The sequence below is a fragment of the Haliaeetus leucocephalus genome, unplaced genomic scaffold, assembly GCF_000737465.1.
Source record: "Haliaeetus leucocephalus isolate CR32 unplaced genomic scaffold, Haliaeetus_leucocephalus-4.0 Scaffold92, whole genome shotgun sequence".
NCBI classification, from domain to species: Eukaryota; Metazoa; Chordata; class Aves; order Accipitriformes; family Accipitridae; genus Haliaeetus; species Haliaeetus leucocephalus.
In genome coordinates, this window is record NW_010972528.1 from 12,054,130 (window position 1) to 12,073,782 (window position 19,653).

Sequence of the window (19,653 nt, forward strand, 5' to 3'; positions counted from 1 at the left end):
AGGAGGGCGCCCGGCCGAGGGAGAGGTCCCCGCGCCGGGCTTGGGGCCCCGCCGGCGCCGTTCGCCCGCTCCCGGGAGCGCGCCGGGCCGCGGGGGTCCCGGGAGCTGCCCCCAACCGCGACAAAATGCCGTGCTCTAACAGGCGGCATTCTTCTTTTGTAGCTTCTCAGCGGAGTTTTGAATGTCTTGGCAAATCTTTTCTGGTTCCCGACAGATTTTTACAGCTCCAGACGCAACTTTCAAAACGGGTCTGTCGCAGAAAGCTCGATGTTGGTCTTAGCTCTGACATCTGGTGGGAAATAGCAGTCATTAGGACAACTCAATACTCCCCTCAGTAACCGTGCCATGCTGCTTGTAGCGCCTCTTCAGAAAGTATAAAAATTCTTAATTTGAATAACTTCTGGATTTAAGGAATTAGTTCATCTTTAGAAGTAGCTACCTTCATTATAATTCGAAAGACAGAGTCAAATTGATACCTCTTGCCTCCTGGCATCTGGGATTGTTTGCAGTTCTGTCGTCAACGCTGCTAGCCTGCAATTAAAATACGTACTTTAGATGTTAGGAGCACATTTTTTTAAGGATGTTGGAGTCCATTTATGAAGATGTTGGAGTGCGTTTTTCTTGTAAGGTGTATGGAAAAATTGGGGATTCTGAGAAAAAGACGGGAAAGTGATGTTGTCAGCTGTGGCAACTGATGATAGGTTTGAGCTACCTAGTCTCACAAAAGTGGTTGCCGAGCCTTCGGTATGTGAGAGTTACCATCAGCTCTTGCTAACTTGCCTGTGAGAGTGTGCAGAAAACCACGCAGGAGCGGGCCCTCCCAGTGTTCAGCAAACGTATGCCTGGAGTTCTGTGCTGTCATGCTTTGTACAGGCTCATCTGGATTTAGGGTCAGATCCGACTGGGGTATTGCTACTGAAGTCAAAGAGCAGGGAGGCCACCCATTGCTGCTCAGATTGGGACCGATTTTGCATTAGACAAGATAGCTGAGTGAATTTGTGCAATAAAGTCATCTTGACTAATGATTAGAATCAACACAGTCACATCTCAGAAAAGGAGCAGAGAGAAGCGCTTTGTTTTTTTTGCTGCTAAGTAAAAAAAATACTGATTTAATTAGCAAATTAAAACACTTTTTTTTTTCCCCCAAAACAAACATTTGGAGGTTTAATTTTTTGAATTTTTTTTTTTTTTGGTGAAAGCAAAGATAATAAAGGCCTTGATTTGCTTGGGAGTCTTTGTGGTCCCTGAGGAGTGCTGTCAGACAGTAAGAGACATCTCTCTGCCTGAGAAGACACCTCTGAGTTACCAGCTATTATGCTGTAGTGGGTGGTCAGTTGGTGGCCCAAGGAGAGAACAGGGCAGTTCTAACTGGCCACTGGAAACACTACCATGTGCTGGGTGGAACCAGCCTAGGGCTAATGAGCAGCTTTATGGGAACAAGATGCTCAGAAACTCGGCTGGCTCTCCGAGGAGCTGCCTCCTGCTGTGCCGGGGATATCATCCATTCACAGGAAACCAACCTGTTTGTGGAGAGGAGCCGTTGTGTTTGTGTGGCACAGTGTCTGAGAAACGAACTCTGAGACCCATCTACCTCCCCACCCTTGTGGCCTTTCCCGATTACTGTGTCCTTTACCTCACCCTTCTTGAGACCCCCTTCCGTATGTCTCATAGCTGCTGCCTTTAAATCTCCTTGCAGTATTCCCTGAAGGATGCCCCAGGGCACCTGTTGCTATCCAGGATATCCTTCCCTCTCGTTGTTCTGTTGAAGAACTAACAATTGGTAATAGGGATCCAGCCTCCAAATAACTAGGGGGGAAAATCAGTTTCAAGCCTCAACAATTACCACTCCTGGGTTATCTGTGATACAGGACAGTTAGTGCTACTTGCTTTGCATAATAAATTAGTTGGAGCAGGACAGAAATTCAGGTGTCATTTCTCCCACGTAAGGGTTCAGATCATCAGGCCAGGTAAGAGTGTGACTCACTCAAGAAATAGTTATTTGATACAAAATGGATCGTTTCCAGTGGGAAGGAATTGAGGAAGACTTGTTCTTGCTCGAGAGGTGTGACACTGGTTCATCTTTGCTGATATCCATGTACTGCCCAACTAAAATATTCCATTAAAATGGGGTTTAATGGAACAATTTTTCCTTTGAATTATGGGGGAATTTGATAGAGATCTGAAGGGAATGTTAAAGCAATATTAAATAGGTTCGATAGCATGGAGAGAAATAGCACATGGAACCTGGTGATGTGAAGAAATGTGTTACAGGTCGGGTGGGCTGCCTTCAGGGGCAGGAGCCACCCCTTCCTCTGTAGTACCTCATGAAGCACAAAAAGCAGATCGTGAAAATGGTATGGGTTACTTAACTGGGATGTCCAGATGAAGTTAGCAAGCACTGTAATATGTTGAAATAGAGGGGACAGGAAAGCATTCTGTCTGACTTTGAAAAGATGCCAAAAATCAGTGGAAAAAATCAGTTGTCGGAGGCGATCTAACAAACAGAGCTATATAGTCTTTGAGAGCTACAGAAATCCTGTATTTAAAAATAAAGCTGAGACAAAGCCAGTATATGCTCCAAGAGGCGCATACACTTGCATCTTGACTAAAAATGTCAGTGCAATCATACGTGCACAGCTATTACAACTGGCCCTGCCAGTCTGGCATTTGTGCACAGCGACATCTTGTTAGCTGTATATGCAGTTTAACTGCTGAACCAAATTGCTTATTCAGTCAGAATCTAAGACTTAAATGTGGTTTGCAAAAGTTGCTTTAAGAGTTAAAATCGGGAGAATACTAAATACAAAGGTTAGGCATATATGTATATAGATTTAGCTGTACAGATTTCAAAAAGAGTTGATGGTTTCTTTCTGCCCTGAAATATGAAAATGAAAAGATTTCTTGATAGGAGGGGTGTGGGTGTACTCACATCTTCACTTGTTTTAAGTGAGATGACTTCTCAGTGACAGAGAATGTTAATTTTGAATAACATTCGAGCCAAACTTACTAGGCTTTTCCATGAATTTTACTGAACCACACTCTGTTCTGGCTCCCTCATTATGGAAGAAAATTTGCTATTGATCTAGACAGTAGAATTGTAACCTTTTTAATGATACCCCAGCAGAAGGTAAAACAGCAACTCAGACTGCTGAGAAAAACCAGCACACAAGAACAGTAAACAGCTGATGAACCCGTGAGTTTAGAACGACCAGTGACACACAGCAGCTCATTTACAAACATCTCACCACATCCATTCATCAGCTAGACACAGGAGTACAGTCATCCATCTCTTGTGCTGTTACTGATGCAAGACGTAATCCCTGGGTGGGACACTGCCGATACTGGGTGGTTAGCCTTGCCCACCGCTAACTTCAGCTACTTGCTTTCCCAGCAGGTTCCCTTGAGGATGGGCAAGGAGGATGTTGAACACTAGTTGTGTGATACTGCATGTATGCATGCAATGCAATCTGGTCTTGGAGTAGGATTGTTTTATGCCAGTTAGATACTTTTCTTTAACATGACAAGAAAAAAACACTCGCTTGACTGATCACTGAGTACTTTTCATTGGAGCCGTAGGTAGGCGTTTCAGGCACTTAAAACAACCCTGTTGCCCTTCCCCTCTTCTCTCCCAAACTTCTCTCCCAGACGTTTAGGAGGTCATCCCATGAGATGGGACGAGAAGGGGAGCAGCTGTTAGCCTTGCTGGGGCTGTGTGCCTGCAGCAGCTGTGGTGGAGTCCTCCTTGTGCCACCAGTAGGGTCAGGAGCAGGCTGACCTCAGCAGCAGGGCAACGTGAGTCAGGTGAGAGGGTGTCCTGCTTGTTTGTGGGCTGGAAAGGAGAGTGAACAATGACCAGTGCAGGAGCTACAGCAGGGGAACGTATTTTGCGGACAAGTCAGCTGTGGCTGCTGTCTTCCTATGGGTGGCAACACTCCCCTGTCTTTGCCGGGTAGTGATTCTCACATTGCCATCACCCTGTGTTCCTGTCCCACCTGCTCCTTACAGTACTGTCACAGGCTTAGCTTGTCTTACCTTGCTTGTGGTTGAAGGGGTTCCTTTAATGTCACTCAGTCGCAGCCTTCAGAGCACACTACCTTTTTCCATAGATTTTTTTTTTTCCACTCGGTACTAGTGAGACCTTAAAACAGTCATCAGTTTGGACATCACCTTCAAGTGCTGTAAGATGATCAAGGAAGGGTGGACAGTCTAAGCACCCTCACTCCAGAGAAAAGAGACCAGGGAGTAATTTGTCTGTGCGTACACCCAGAGGGATGGTCTGAAGAGGACAAGGATCAAGTACTCCTGTTGGTCAAGAGTCAGGCTGTTAATAGGTTTAAGCTGCAGAAGGAAAACTCCAGTCTGAAAATTAAGAAAATTATATAACTAGAGGAAAAGTTAGACAGTGGAACCTGTTGCCAAGACAGAGGTTGTGAAACTGGAGATATTCGAGGCTAGGCTAGACACCCATCCATCAGGGATGGCTTTGGAATAACTGAGTAAAGCCAGTGAACAATGCAAACAGCTTGACTAGATGACCCAGTAACAATCCCTTCCAATCCAAATACGTTCGAGAGGCTTCTGAAATGTAGTTGGCAGCCTGTCCACTTCCAGCACAGTTGTGATGTGTTACTGCCAGATGTACCATCAGTACCTTATGCTAAAGTCAGTGATGTGTAAGATTGTAGCTAAAGCTAGCACCTTTAATAGCATTTTTTTTCCCTGCTAGGTTCACCTTGCCCTTAATCCATGTGAAGACCTGTTGGAAACACCTAGAAACACAACAGTTTTCAGTCTCCTAATAAATTCTGTTGTGTCCAAGAAGAGCCTGTCCAAATGAGCAAGACATCCCAACAGAACACCGCTACAGATGCGAACGGAGTAAGCGTGATTCACACCCAAGCACACACGAGTGGTTTGCAGCAGGTTCCCCAGCTGGTGCCCGTTAGTCCTGGTGGCGGAGGCAAAGCTGTGCCTCCGAGCAAACAGGGAAAGAAAAATTCCTTTGTGGATAGAAACAGCGATGAGTATCGTCAGCGCAGAGAGCGAAACAACATGGCAGTGAAAAAGAGCCGGTTAAAAAGCAAGCAGAAAGCACAAGACACGCTGCAAAGGGTCAACCAGCTCAAAGAAGAAAATGAACGTTTAGAGGCAAAAATTAAGCTCCTGACCAAGGAGCTGAGCGTACTGAAAGACCTGTTCCTTGAGCACGCACACAATCTTGCAGACAATGTGCAACCTGTTGGCACTGAAACCACCACAACAAATCCAGAAAACAATGGACAGTAGACATTGTTGCAACCTTACGAAATGAACTCTGGAGGTGCAGCTTGTCTGCAACGCCCATGCAGTAACCAAGCAAAAACACTGTTCTTTTAACCATCATTTTGTCAAGATTTTCTTCTTTTAACCATCATTTTGTGGAGATTTTCTTCTTTTTAGGTTTAACACTGAAGATTTGATACAATTAAACCAGAAACTGATTAGGGTATTTGTTTTAAATATTTTTCTCCTCTAAAAGATTTATCTAATAAATGCAGACCTAAATTCATAGTCAACAAGGAGCTCAGTATTAGGGAAATAGCATTTTCACAGGAATGTTCACTTACCTTCTTACAGTTTGCATAATGGGAGGGATCCAGCAGGATGGTTTACTGTAGTATCAGAAACTTGTAATTGGATAAAATGTCTTTTAAATACCTTTTAGTGTATTTAAGTCCTTCGTTTGCTCTGTTACATATTACAAAACTGCAAAGGCCATGGAGGGTGTTTGCTTTCCTGTTTGGTGGACTACTTTAAATCTGTAGAGCAAGTCCTATAAAGCACCACTTAGGTCTTTACTGTCCAGTTAACAGTTAATAAGGAGGGCGTAGTAATAGTGAGCTGGGATGCTTACTGATGTTTTCTAGAAAAATAGCAATATACTATGATGATATGGTAGTTGGCTTCCAAATGAGTCTGAAGCACCATGTACAAGAGGTAAAGCAGCACACTGACAAAGCCTTTTAAGCCTGTGTTCACATAGTGACTGGGGCCTTATGAGAACAAGATTTTGGTTTTCAGAAAATGTCAAAATGCTACCAAAAAAAATGTGCTCTGCAAAATTGCATTCTTGCTGGGGTGCAGGTATTGGGGAGAACAAGATGTGCAGCTTGGCTAAGCAATGAAAGGGGTAAGATGGCATCTGTTCAGCCAGAATGTATGGATCACTGCTCGTTGACTTTTATCTCCATTTTCATGGCTGTTCAGATTTGCAGCCCAGATCTTACAGAAGTTCACAGCTCTTTTAAGGACAAATGGCCCTAGTTTGAATAACTGATTCAGTGAAATTTCTATAGTCATCATACAGTTGTGTGAAGGAGTATCCTCAGTCTTATTTTATTTTCATAAAAGTTTTTCTATAGCAACTTTTTTAATGCTAGTGCTAAGTCTTTGCCATGATCCATTACGCAGCGGTATGTACTATACTGAGGATTTAAACAATAAAAGTAAAGCAGGAACTTTGATGTAACCTTAATTTATTTTCATTTTTAAATATTTCATTGATGGTATGGTTGTGTTACATTTAACCTGTGTGTCTGGCTAGTGGATTATTACACTTGTCTTGATTTCCCTCCTAAACTACTTTTTTCCATAGATTATTTTGTAGGATGCTTGTTTGCCTTGTATCTGTACTTAGGAAGAGAACTTGGATATTATCTCTATGAAGATGCTGTTAGAAAATGAAACCTTAAAGAGTTCTTTTTGAATTTAAACTTTTAATACACGTGAAAAACTTTCATGGATTGTTTTGGATTCTGGTAGTCTTTTTACAAAGATACGGTTTTTGGTTCTAGCTGCAGCTTAAGTAGGTAGGGTTGAAATATCAGAAGCTAATAAAAACCTTTTGCTTCTAGTGCTGGCCTCATTTTTCCTGTCTCTTTTCTATTTCCCTCAAATGTAGAGGTGCCCACCACAAGCAGCTGTCTTTGAGAAATCAGTGCAACAATCTCCATTCCTGTCTTCTGCTCAGGTTTTTACTCAATGGAAAGAATCAGAAACTCATTACAGTTTTGGCTTATTTCCTGATTTAAGGGGAAGGAACAGAACACCAAAAACTACAAGGGAAAAAGATGACCTGAAAGCATCTCATTTGTTAACTGTGCACCTACTCTGATGCAAAAGGTAGGAGCTAATCTCTTCCCTCGCTGTCTGCTCTGTGAACTGGGACTAGGTGGCCCTGTTGTCCTGCAGTTGGTTTGACAGGCTGATGTGGAGTCCTCCCCTAGTAACCATAACAGGGGCTCCAAACCTCTGGTATTTGCTTCTGATTTTGGTGAAAATTCTTAAATCTCTTTGGGGGTAATATTCTTTCTGATGCTCTGGAAGGTGACTTCACCTGTTACTCCTGACAGCTCCAATTCCACTTCCTTCTTGTTTAAAATAAAACCACTGAGTTATGAAAAGTCATTTGTTTGCACAATGACATTTCTGGCTTAGCAGTCTCCATGCTTGTTTTGTTTGCCTAGGGAAGCGTGTAGGCTGTGTGCAGCACATCACTTGAATATGTGAAGCCATGGACCCAAGATTATAACAAATTGTTATTTTAAATCTACCCTCAGAGTTAGGTTGCAAGAAAGGTGTTAGTCTATTATTCTAAGCCCCCTCCTGCCAAAATAGCTGTCTCAGACCCCTGAGGAGCAAAGGCTGAGGTGAGGCTTTCCCTCTCTTTGCGCGAAGGTGGAGCAGCCCAGGCTGTATGACAGCAAAATGCCTCAATCTTACCCCTGTGCTGCAAGGCACAGGGGAACACCCATACCTAGGTGACTTGGATGATTCTCTCCTTCCTAAAGAAAGGCTGGAATAAATGCATATCTACGCAAGAAACTTTCAGTGTAGGCCTATAAAAGTTAAGGTTTTCCTTTTGACATGTTTTTCTTAACAACAACTACAGTGCCCATCACTACAAGAAGGAGCATTGCGGCACTGTATGTTTCACCAGGAAACCTTACTCCTATTTTCTCACTGTACCACTAAAAGAACAGGTCTACTCTAGCCTCCATGAGCACTAGGAGGCTCTACCACTTTAACTATACCCTGTAGCTGCAGCAGCATAATTGGCGTGGCAGATAAATCCAGAGTGCATCCAACCCTAGGGAGCTGAAGCAATTTAAATATCAGTTCAGAAGTGCTCAGACCTTTCTAAACATGCAAACTTACTCAACATAACACACTCTTTCTGTTATTTTGGTGCCACTTTATTCGAGTCTGTACCAAGGGGAAAAGGCATTTAGGAAAACATAACAACCTAAAATATCCTAATGTAGTCAAAAAGAAAGTTTGTCATGACCTGTATTTTCCCCCCACTAATAACATTTTAAGTGTATTAAATGCCACTTTGTCTTTGTTTAGAGGCTTACCCCCCCCCCCCCGCCCCCGCTAATTTAGAAAAAAGTTCTAATTCACTTTTGGCTTAAGTGGATAAAAATTACCATAATTACAGAACAGACTTCTGGAAGGAAGAATGAAATTTATATTCACCAAGTTCATGGGCCTGATTATGAAGGAAAATGGGAGATGGTGCACCATCCCAGACCAAAACGCATCCATGTCTTGGGCAAGCAAAACACCAGAGAAGCCAGTTACGTGAGCGAGTGCTTTCCCCCCAGAACTTGTGGTAGGGTTTGTTTGCTGGTACATGTCAAAGCAGAACCAGTTCTGCCTCCTGCAGCCCGCCAGATTGCTCGACCTGTTCTACAGCAGCAGAGCTCAATATTTGCCAAGATTAATCACAGGCAGGGAAAGGCCTATTAACTAGACTGGGGTTACGGCTTAGTTGAAACAATTCCAAACTCTTTTTTTGAAAATCTGTGAAGTGTTACTTTCAAATAGTAGCTGCTATTGAACCCAAGTAGCAGCAGGTTTCAGAGTGCCCAAAGCAGTGAGCGATCCCATGGGTGTGTTCAGAGCATGCCACAGGAAAGCACTTGGATGTGGAGGGAACAAGGCTGAGGCCACGAGCACCATCTTGCACTGAAAAAACCTCCTGAGTTTTAAGAGGAGATGAGTCCAGAGCAGTGCCAGTGTAGTTTCTATGTTCTCTTGTCTGCAAAGCTACCAAAGCAAAGCCTGATGCCCTCTGCATAAGTACTGCATTTCAGAGGTACGAGACTTACAGTCACCACAGAAAGAAGCATCAGCCCAGTTGCACATCCAAGCTGTTGATCTCACACCCTCCCCTCCTTGCCCCTTCCCCTTCCCAGTTCAGACCTCCTGCACTTACCTCTTACAATCCAATGTCGAGCAACCTTTAAAAAAATGTAAGTAGGCTCATTTGTTAATGAAGCGACATTACATTAAACATAAGGAGCAAAGTCCCCTGGATTATTTCACAATGTGTTTCTTTAGTCTCCAACATGCAGTTTCCTATTTAGCAATATTCACCGAGCTGTTACGAATAAAGAACAGGTTCTCGTCACACAGATCAGCCCAATTAGCAAAAAGAGCTCTCTGTAGAGCAGCACATTTGACAATTTTTAAGGAAATTATTTCCGACCTAAATCCAGTCCTGGGTGGGGGCACGAAGACAGCAACACTAGTAGTTTTTGACACTATCCAGGCTCATGTTGTGTTGTACGCCCCATGTAAGACAGGCACTTGCAGGCACCCAGAAGCTCACAGTTGGTCCCATTGCCTGTGTGCCAGCCCCAGGATGTGAGCAACAGAACTGAGATGCTGAGATCATCAAGTCAGCTGATCCCTTCATAGTAGGAAAATCCTCATCTGGCAAGTGGTAAGACCCAGAAAGGCCCTGACACCCTGCTGTGACTTTGGTTCCCCCTGACACAGCAGAGTGATGTTCTGAAGTGCCTTTGCAGCCAAAGTGTGCAACAGAGCCTGAAGACCGAACAGTTTTGATGTGTTCATAAAGGGAGCAAGATTATTTTTATGTAGTTACAGCAACTACTGCTATTTTATGATGCAAGAAACGTATTTATTCTCCTGCAGGCTGATGAACACCTACAGTAAAGAAAGGCTTCTCTGGGTAATTTAAATCCTGTATGAATGGAAAATAATTTTTATGATAATTATTAATATGTTTGTGGTGTATCCAAATAAAATTTACATGATTTAATTCTGAACCAGCTAACACTGGACAGTTAAAAATAACTCTGTCATTCTGCACAGCATATGCTGCTGAATGACCCTGAGCCCTGCAGCAAAGATTCCCCCTTCTTGCAATTTCTAAGGCTTGCGAACACCACAGCAGTCTATGTTTTTAAGGAACAAATAGATGGACAAACCTAATAAGCACTGGGCTGTGTGTGAAGGGTCAGTATACCCACTACCCACAGCAGAAAAATCTGGCTAATGAAGGGTCAAAGTTTCCAGAGCACAAATTGGTAGAAAGGTCAGATAAAGAAGCAGGAACGGGAGCAGAAGAGCATAATGATGACAAAGTTGTGAGTGGAAGTGATGCCAAGGATGAATTTTAATAAAAATTTGATTCTGCTTACTCCATTGACACTGAAATAAGATCCGTAAGAAAAATATAAGTGTCATTATGTCCACCGAGAACACCTGATTTTTCTTCTATGTTTTGTGCAGTACTTGTGATGAAGTTTAAAAAAAGGACTTAGATTGTTACAATTGCTGACAGCATTCAGATAATCCGTTTGGTATTTTAGAGAGTGCCAATCATCAAAATTCAGATTTAATTGCAAGATATGTCTGAGTTGAGATTTGACAGAAGTGTAAGCCCCACTGATAATGCAGCAGGGTTACTCAAGTGGCACATGGTAACGTAAACTGCTGATTGCAAGCAACAGCATTTGAGTTACCTGGATATCAAGTGCTGAAGTCTTCTACCTTCATTTTTAATGAATGAATCATTCCAGTTAATAGCCTGCCTGCCTCTCTTGCTATTAAGAATTGGATGCATTTTATTTTATATGCTGCAGCATTAAATCAGAACGATGACTGATTAGTGTGAGACAGTAAGTATCATCCTGAAGTTTACTGCTTTTGGCTGGAGAGGCAGTCAAATGACTTGGCACCGCTTTGGCCTTCTGCCATGAAAGCCTCTATTTCTTCAACAGTACGCGGGACGCACGTTAGCAGCTCCATTCCACTGGCTGTCACTGCGATGTCGTCCTCGATCCGGACCTGTTACAGAGAACACGTGGTTACTAAGGTATTCCAGCTGGGGATGAGAAGCACATCAGGCAGTGACAGCAGCGAGAGCACAGGGCGTGTTTCAGTCCGTGGTGCTGATCAACACCAGGCAGAGCAACATCCCGCAAGCACCAGAACTGCCCATCGCCACCAGCGCCGTGGCGCAGAGCTGTGTAGGGTCCAATCCCCCCTGGGCCACCGGACCCTGCCACCCTCCTGGGATCACACAAGCTCCATGGTGACACCCGGCAGAGCAGCCCCGCAGGAGGTGGTGGCCCCGCAGGTGACTCGGGTGCTGCCTCTGCTACCTCGGGTGCACTAGGGACAGGCTGAGCGAGATGCTGCATCGGTGAGCTCATGCCGTGTCCTTACATGGGGCCAATAAATCTCAACCTCCTGACATCAGGAGCAGCAAAAGGAACATCTTCCCCTGAATTTGCCTCCAGCCTTGCTAGCGCATGGCTTGCTACGGAGAGGTTCAACAGCAGTGCCTCCTGACGCCCAAAGTGCTGGTTCTTGAAGCGGTCCTGTTGCTGAGCTGCAGTTAGCTGCTCTTTGCACTTAAACATCACATTCTCTTTTCTCTAAATACAATAAACATTCAAAGAAGGAACTGCTACGTGAAATAGCTTGTAGTTGATATTCAAAACATTGAATTTTGAGCTGGTAGGAAAGTCCTAAGCAGGTCAGACGTTCCTTTTAAAATACAATCACTACCTTTCAAATCATGCAAGGAAAAAGCTCTGTTTTCCAGCTCTTGTTCTGTTAAAATGAAAAGTATGCTCCATTTCTGTTTGACTCTAATCTCTTCTTACCAGTAAATATGCCTACACAGTCATTTCCCGTTATCTTATCAGAAAAATGTTAGCAAGTCGCTAAGCTGCAATAAAAGCAATTTTAGTAAGGTGTAAAATCCAAGAGAACACAAACTCTGGGGACTCCCACCTTACAGTTGCTTTAATTGTTTCTGACCTCTTGACATTTTCAACTAAAAATAAAGCTGGTTAACATTTGTACTTCTGATTGCAAAATAATCCATTTGTTCAAACAAAATGAGTCATCCAGTCCTTATTAAACTGTTTAATGATGTCTTTGCCAGATTATTTCTTTTACTTGGTATCAAGTTAAGTGTATTATAAAGCAGAATTAAATAAACAAACTCCACTGAGTTCACACATTTGATTTGGACAGCTGTAAATTTGAAAGCCCTGAGGCTCTTTACACTCCGTGTGCCTGAAAGGCCGGTGCCTTGCTGCAGAAGAGGAAATCGGCAACACATTGAATGACTCTGTACACTTGAACAGATTTTAACAGGGTGGGTTTTTTGATTCATTGCTTTGAATTTAGCCAGCTGAGCAAAAAGGAACCCAAGGATTCAGCAAGACGGTCGCATTGCATCTAAAGGTGAATTGTGCCCTCTGCCTTGCAGCAGCCCCCAGCATCTGTCCTGTGGGGTCGCGGGCCTGGGCACAGCCTGCCTGGGTGGACCAGCCCCTGCCAAAAACCTGCTGGTACCAGGCGAGCCCTCCAAAAGTGCCAGAATCCAGGGGACAGATCTGGTGACGTGGTAAAAGCCAAAGGATCATGTTGGCAAGCACACCAGTGTAAATGGAGCTGGGCACAGCACTGATGTGGAAAATAAAAATGTTAGTGCAAAAGTAAGTCCAAGAGCAGAGGGCAGGCCAGCCAAAGCTAGAGCTGACTGCCTACGGAGAGAGCCTCTTCCTGAGCACCACCGGCTTCACAAACCTTCACCTGCTTGAGCAGAAATTCCCCAGTGTATCTGCTACAGAGAAATATCAGTCACAATTCAGCTGCTTAACTGCTAAGATTAGCAAAAAAAAAAAAAAAAAAAAAAAAAATTGTTGGTGTTTTCCACTTCAGTGTTTCATGCCTTCACCAATACCTCCGGCACTCTTTCAGAGGACAGACTGACTTAGAAGCAGAGCAGATGAAAACCAAAGAGGGAGGGGGAAGAACAAGTGGGACAAGGTGTCTGTCAATGCTGTACCCTATCTAGGCCACAAGAAAAAATCAGGATGGGGAAGGAGCTGGAAAATGGAGCTAGAGTGATGAAAGGAACCAGGGAAAGGAAGATAGAGTGAGGCAAGACAGGGTTGACAAAAAATGGACAAAGAGAGGTGGGGCTGGCTAAGGAGTCCAGGAAGGGAGATCCTGGTGGAGGTGAGAAGCGAGACACCCTCAATAAGGAGAGCACATGGGGGTGCTGGAGCCACCTAAGCTGGGGAACTCAGAGTTACCAAATGGGGAAAGATGGGGAAACCCATCAGTTTGGAGTGCCACACACAGCAACTCATCGTATAGGAGAAATGTTAGATCACATAATCAATCCACAGCTGTGGATTGCTGTGACAATCAGGAGAGCCAGCACTGTTGCACCAGCCTGCTCACCATCAGCAACTCCAAATGGTCTTTGGGATGTAGCTGGAGGCGCACAGACCCACCACTCCCATGGGGCCTCAACCATCATCCTGGGAAAGCTCCAGCTCTTTCTGCAGGATCTAACCATTTCTCTTGCCTGGATGAATCTCACCTGAAATGGGTGCTTGCCATAACAGAGAAGACAGACTTCTCACTCTCAGTGCACATTTTTCCTTTGCCTAAAAGCAACACAAGTGCAGAGGAACACAGGTTCTCAAGGGGGAGGAAATTTTTGCATTTGCTCTTTTCCTCACACACTCCATGCTTCACCCTGAGCTTAAACTCAGCAGCAGCAAGAAGCAGCTTCAGAGGACCTGCAAAACCTTCCCTACAGGAGAGCCCGGCATTTGGTCTTGTCTTGTATCCAAATGGACAAAAGATGCTGGATCTGCCTGGCAAGGCTCACTGGCTTGGGACTGCCTTTCCCAGCAGGGGACAGTGGTTATGAAACTTGCTCTCAGAGCTGTCCCTGTTTGCAGGCTCTTTGTTCAACAGTGCTGCTTGTTTCAGGGCTACGGAGTGGTTTGGAATCGAACACGGCTTAAAGGAACAGCAAACTGAGGTGTGAGGTTTGTTGTACCAGCAGCTTTCAGCATGCTCTGCAAACACTCCAGGGGAGGCTTTGCTTTTTTGGTGTGAAATGACACCCTTCAAAAAGCACTCCTGCAAAGGTGAGGTGGCCAGGAATGCCAGGACTGTCCCTAAAATACCTTTTTCTTATCAAGGGTAGTGGCATGATCTGTCTAGATAGACCTGACTGCACAACTGCCTAATGTCAGCAACAGACCATCAAGTCGCTCGACTCAGTGGACCCAACTCTGTCCCAAAGCAGGGCTGTGCGGGCACAGCCAAGGACAGCATAGGAGTTAAATACCAGGGCTGCTGTCAGCTATATATACAGCCTCGCACTTTGTCCTGACTTACTAATACAGTCATGCTCCCCAGAGCCTCCTGTGTTATCTTCCAAGGGAAGAGGGTTGTAGCGCTCATTCATTTCTTTTGGATGATGATATATATAAAAGGGTTTTGAGAATCAAGAAACAATTTTTGCCAATTAAATAGTCCAGATTTGCATGATGACAGATCCCAGATGTGATTAAAAAATACCACTGGTGACATGTGTCCTTTTTTTTTTTTTTAATCTATTGAGCATTTGTTTCATTATGGCTGCGGAAAGCAGCAATACTATCACTGCAAGATTTAGAGCGCGAGACTTGCCTGGGAAATGATGACAGGACGTGGGCCACACATGCTACCCCACAAAGTAAATGAGCACATGTGCTTCTGTCCGGCTGAAGGATCCATGTGTCTCTTTTTATAGCTGGTATCCTACAGAGGCAGATGCATGTAGCCAAGGGGACTCGTTTCGACTCACCAATAATTCTTAACAGAGCAAACTTACCACGAGCAGGGTTAGACTTCTGTATTTCAGGGAAACTGGTTAGGAAATAGAGCTGCCCTTACATCAAACCCAGGGATAGGCAGGTACTTTGCAGGGTTGGGGAAAGCACTTTCCTGTTAGCAACGCCAAGCTGTCTTCTGTCAAGGCTAATAGGCTCTGTGCTACACAATGACTCTTTCTCTGCCCATGCTGCCAGTCTTTCCTCTTCTTATTCACAAGCAAGTCCTCATGTAAGGCACGCTTTATTTTAAAGGTCCACATATAAATATTTTATAAAAGAGGATCAAGATTAGTAGGGTGAGATCACGTATTTTATTAGATCAACTGATACGGCTGGAAAAAGAAGCTTCAGGCACGCAGTCCCTTCATCCAGGCTCAGAAAGAAGCAATAAACTATAAGCTAAATACAGGTTAGAAACAACTGCTCTTACCTTAACCTAATTATGTTAATTAGACAACTTAAGAGAAAAGGGTTAAAGAAGGTTTATAAGCAACTAGTTGCTGGTTTTGGGTTGCCTACAACTATCACTTTTCTTACAAGAACTTTAAAGAAAGCTATATATTTCATTATGACAACTGCTTTTCTAGGAAAACTTTTCAAAAAATGCTGTGTAGCATTATTACTGCTGCATAATATGAAATATTAAAAAGCAGATGAGCATAATGTTTATTGCCTAGTAAACTATTTCATTCCACAACACACATTCACCATAAACTCAGAAACAGAGCTCAACCTTCTGAAAAATAAAAATCAGGACAGAGACAACTGCATGGCTCTGTGAACCAAAGGTAGAAGCAATTAAATATCCTGCTTTTTATTTCATTTAACATTTGTTCCTGAGTAAGGGAAGTACTATTGTTTTGAAAAATATTGTAGTATTAGCGGATCTGCAAGGTCCTGGGCTTTGTAAATCTATTTAACTTTTAAATGAGAAAAATCTGCAAATGAGTTTTAACATATTAAGTCTAGAGCTAGTTCTACAAATCCTAGGGAAAAATAAAGACTGAAAAGAGACTGGATATTTAAGGCCAAAAAAAGATGGAACAGTTTTACTGGGTCTTTGAGAAAACATCATATGAACTGCATGAATCAGTAATCAGCTTATGAAGAATGGAAATGTCAAACCCTAAAGGGCAGCATTTGGAGTCGGTATTTCCCCTTCCCTGAGGAATCGCCTGCTTTTCCTGAGCAATATATACAGCCATATACACATACCTCTATTTGCACATCTATGTTTATTTATGAGAGTGGCGCGGGTAGAGTCCAGGCAGAGCAGAGGTGCCCTGTGACGGGCACTGTGCCAGTGCCCGACGGCAGCCCTTGCCCCACAGAATTTATGACCTCAGTAAATTGGACCTTAGTTTTGCAGATGGAGAACTGAAGTACACGTGACCGACTTCCCGAAATTGGCCGAGGAAGCTTGTGAAGGATTGATCTCAATGGCTATCAAGTAAAGAGTTTAGGGCTTCAGACAGGGCAGCCGGTGCTCTCGGAAGCAGATGCCCTAGCAAAACTTCTTGCCTCCCTCCAGAGGGATCCATATGTGACCCAGAACAGCTCTTGTTTGGTAAACGCCCAAATTACGAGGTCCCTGAGCAGCAGTCACAGCCACGAAGGCCGGGTGTCTGTGTTACAGACAGGGACATGGGAAGGCTGGGCTGCCGACGGACCTATTCCGAGTGTGCGCGGGAGCGGTGCCGGTGCCGGCAGCACACGCCCAGCACACTGGCAGCAATGCAGAGCGGGCGAAGGAAAACCTCCTGTGCTCTCTCATTCTTTCCTGCTCTTGCAGCTTTTACAATCTCTTTATGGCTAATACCAGGCAGCATGAATTACAATAAATGGCTACAGTCTTGCCCTTTTTGGCACGGCAAAAGAGCTTCTCTTCTCAATGCAGAGACTTGTCACAGTCAAGAAAATTATCCAAAGCCCAGAAAAGACATGAATTCAAGGTCAATTCATTAAAATCCACAAATCCCCTGTGTGGACAGTCTTACTCAGAATTACTTTGGTTAACGTAAGTTCATTTTTGAAGTGAATTAAACTAAACCGAATTAAGAACATTTTAATTAGTGCTGAGCTCTGCAGAGGGAAATGGACTACTTATTTCCTTTTGTAGAATGTATTTTTCTTTTAAACTTAAAGGAAGATTGGATAGGCTGTGGTGAGGTCTTTAGCTAGAACTGACACCAATACTAACCCCTGTACTATTAGTATTTGTCAGTAACAGCACTAGGCTTCACAAGATCTTTTTTAATCATGTGGAGAGAAAGTTTTCTGACATGCTTTTGAGAGAAATACTTACTCATTCTGGATAAACTAGAATGAACCAGCATGTAGATAACTAAGCACGCTACACAGCACAATTTGCATCTTCTATTTATGCAGAATAAGTCAGAATTGTAAAGATGGAAAAATTAATTTTGATTGCATTATAATTCAGCTTTTGTGTAGAATTCAGAAATATTCGGATGTACTTCAGTCTCACATTTTATTTCCATTCTTCTCCTGGACAAAATCAAGTGACAACATCTGGCTCAGGGTATGTGTGTATTACTATTTTTTTCTCTCTAAGTAAAATGTATTGTTCACAGGGGGATCAGAGATCTAGATTTTTGCTCAATCGTTTTTGGGCAGCTCCCCCTTTTAGCAAAGTTTGTTGGCTAGCTCTCCTTACAAGTCATCATTACAGGAAGCTAAGCAAAAAACAGGGGAGAAAGTTAGACTTTGCTTGAAATCTCTGGAACAAAAGTGCCTGATCCAGCAACTTATTACCAAGGTAGAGATCCTGTGCTGTCACTCCTATTCCATGCCAACACAGGCAGCAGGTGAGCCACATGCACGCCTCAAGCTGCAGAGCTGGAGTGCGCATTCACAGCAAGTCATGGAAAAACGTGGGCTTTGCTGAGCATTTCCAGAGGAAGGTCACTAGGAATCAAGGCAACTGCCGAAAAACTCCCACAGAGTGTTTACAAGACAGTTAAACCTGTTTTTGTTGCAGTGTCAAGCTACACAAGCGCATTACAGTGTTCCTTCAAAATATGCTTCAGCGTGTGGTGCCATATATAATGTGCTCACAGTTAGAAAATACAGAGTTAGCTGCCTTTTGTTCACCAGTATCTCAGTTGGCTGGCTGGCAAGTCTTGATAAAGAAACAACACAGAGACAGGTAACATCCCAAACCTCAGCAGTGAATTAAATACCAGCGAGGGTGAAGTCCCACGTCTCTTGATAAGGCTGCACACACATCATATGGGGAGCCTCCACGGGCGGCTGCCCAGGAGCCCGGCTGGTTCACGCGACTGGCGATGGCACACACAGCTTTTCTGTCGGGGCTGGTGGTTCAAAGCCAGCTCAGACCAAAAGCGTTACAGTAATTACCCTCTCATGGCTGGTGTACAGTGATAAATTAGTCAATGGGAGCAGCAGACAATTCCTAACGAGTGACTTTTCATACCAGAAAATCACCGCTGTTGCCAGTGATTGTTAGCTTTGTTGAGACTTAGCAGAAAAGCCATGAGGAGGATGGGGCATTGCAGCTGCCTGCTCTATCTTCTCCGTGCATGAATACGGAAGCTCGGAGAACAATGCGGCACCCTTCAAATGCTTGCCCTGCTAAAATGAAAACCCACTGGAAGCCACTGCAACTGCTAAACGCTCTGTGAGGGCGGTGGCTTTGAATGGGAAATGTGCCCTGGAGAGCATGGAGAAACGAGGCCCCTCTGACTCGCACAGCAGCTGCCTACATGGGAATGATCGCCCAGATCACGGCTACCTCCCGAGCCAGCCAACCTTCCTGCGCGCACGCTGCTGCCCAAGCCTGCAGTGCAATACCTTGAGCACGGGTGCTCGTGAAGACCATCGGCCATTCCCTTGGAAAAGGGAAGGCTTTACATTCACGCATTTTGCGCCATTCTGGTAATGGTCCAGTAAGAGCAATATTGCTGTTTTTCTCTACTGCCTCCCTGACTTAAAAACAGCATCAGGCTCTTCTGCCCTGGGAGGGAGCACCAGACTGTGCTGCTGTCAAGGAAGCTAACTCTGGAACATGGACCTTAGTCTCGTATTTCATAACGTACATGTTTCACACATTGGACAGAACACCTACCTGGCAAGTCACTGGACAGTGCTGGCAGAAGGTATTTCAATCAACAGAAAAATATGGGTCTATCGTTAATCAGATCTCACAAGTATAAAACTGCATTTAAAAATAACCCCCCCCCCCCCCCCCCCCCAGTTTGTCTGCAGGGTCAAATGGCCCAAGGTGCTGCTTCAGGAACTGCCCTATGTGCAATACATTACAACTTCCAAAAGATTTCTTCTCAAGTACAGAGTAAAGGCAAACAAACAGAAAACCAATTTCAGAAAACCATCCGGTTAAGAATTACTCACCCCACCAAATCCTCTAAAGCGCTGCAGGACATCATTGTTGATGAAACAGGACTGCGCAGGATCACGGAGGGCTTGGTCCAAGAGGTGGTCGATGAAGTAGATGCCTGGCTCGATAGTCAGCACCATGCCCTGCTCCAGGCTGCGGGCGGTGCGCAGGCTCCTGAGCCCTGGCAGGTCAATGCGCTCCACTCCCTGCGGAAGAAACACTGGTTCTGACAGACAGAAAGGCAATCCATGGTGACCTTTTATCAAGACCCTCCTACGC

General features: G+C 44.2%; 2 protein-coding genes across 2 annotated transcripts in view; one reads left to right on the forward strand and one right to left on the reverse strand.

Annotated features, from left to right (window-relative positions):
- The first annotated feature begins 6 nt into the window (after positions 1 to 6).
- Positions 7 to 6,892, forward strand: CEBPG (CCAAT/enhancer binding protein (C/EBP), gamma). Its single transcript, XM_010585120.1, has 2 exons — positions 7 to 145; positions 4,727 to 6,892. The coding sequence occupies exon 2, from the start codon at positions 4,834 to 4,836 to the stop codon at positions 5,284 to 5,286; it is 453 nt and encodes a 150-aa protein (XP_010583422.1). The 5' UTR covers positions 7 to 145; positions 4,727 to 4,833; the 3' UTR covers positions 5,287 to 6,892.
- Positions 6,893 to 10,172: 3,280 nt separating this feature from the next.
- The window catches only part of PEPD (peptidase D), a 145,576-nt gene continuing 136,095 nt past the window's right edge, over positions 10,173 to 19,653 (reverse strand). Inside the window, exons 14-15 of the mRNA XM_010585121.1 lie at positions 19,389 to 19,580; positions 10,173 to 11,142 (exon numbers count right to left, since the gene is read on the reverse strand). Coding sequence (XP_010583423.1) covers positions 10,993 to 11,142; positions 19,389 to 19,580 — 342 coding nt within the window. The 3' untranslated portion in view covers positions 10,173 to 10,992. The remainder of the gene's footprint in view (positions 11,143 to 19,388; positions 19,581 to 19,653) is intronic.

Coding starts and splice junctions, on each gene's coding strand:
- CEBPG (XM_010585120.1), top strand. CDS start 4,834: ATGAGCAAGACATCCCAACAGAACACCGCTACAGATGCGAACGGAGTA.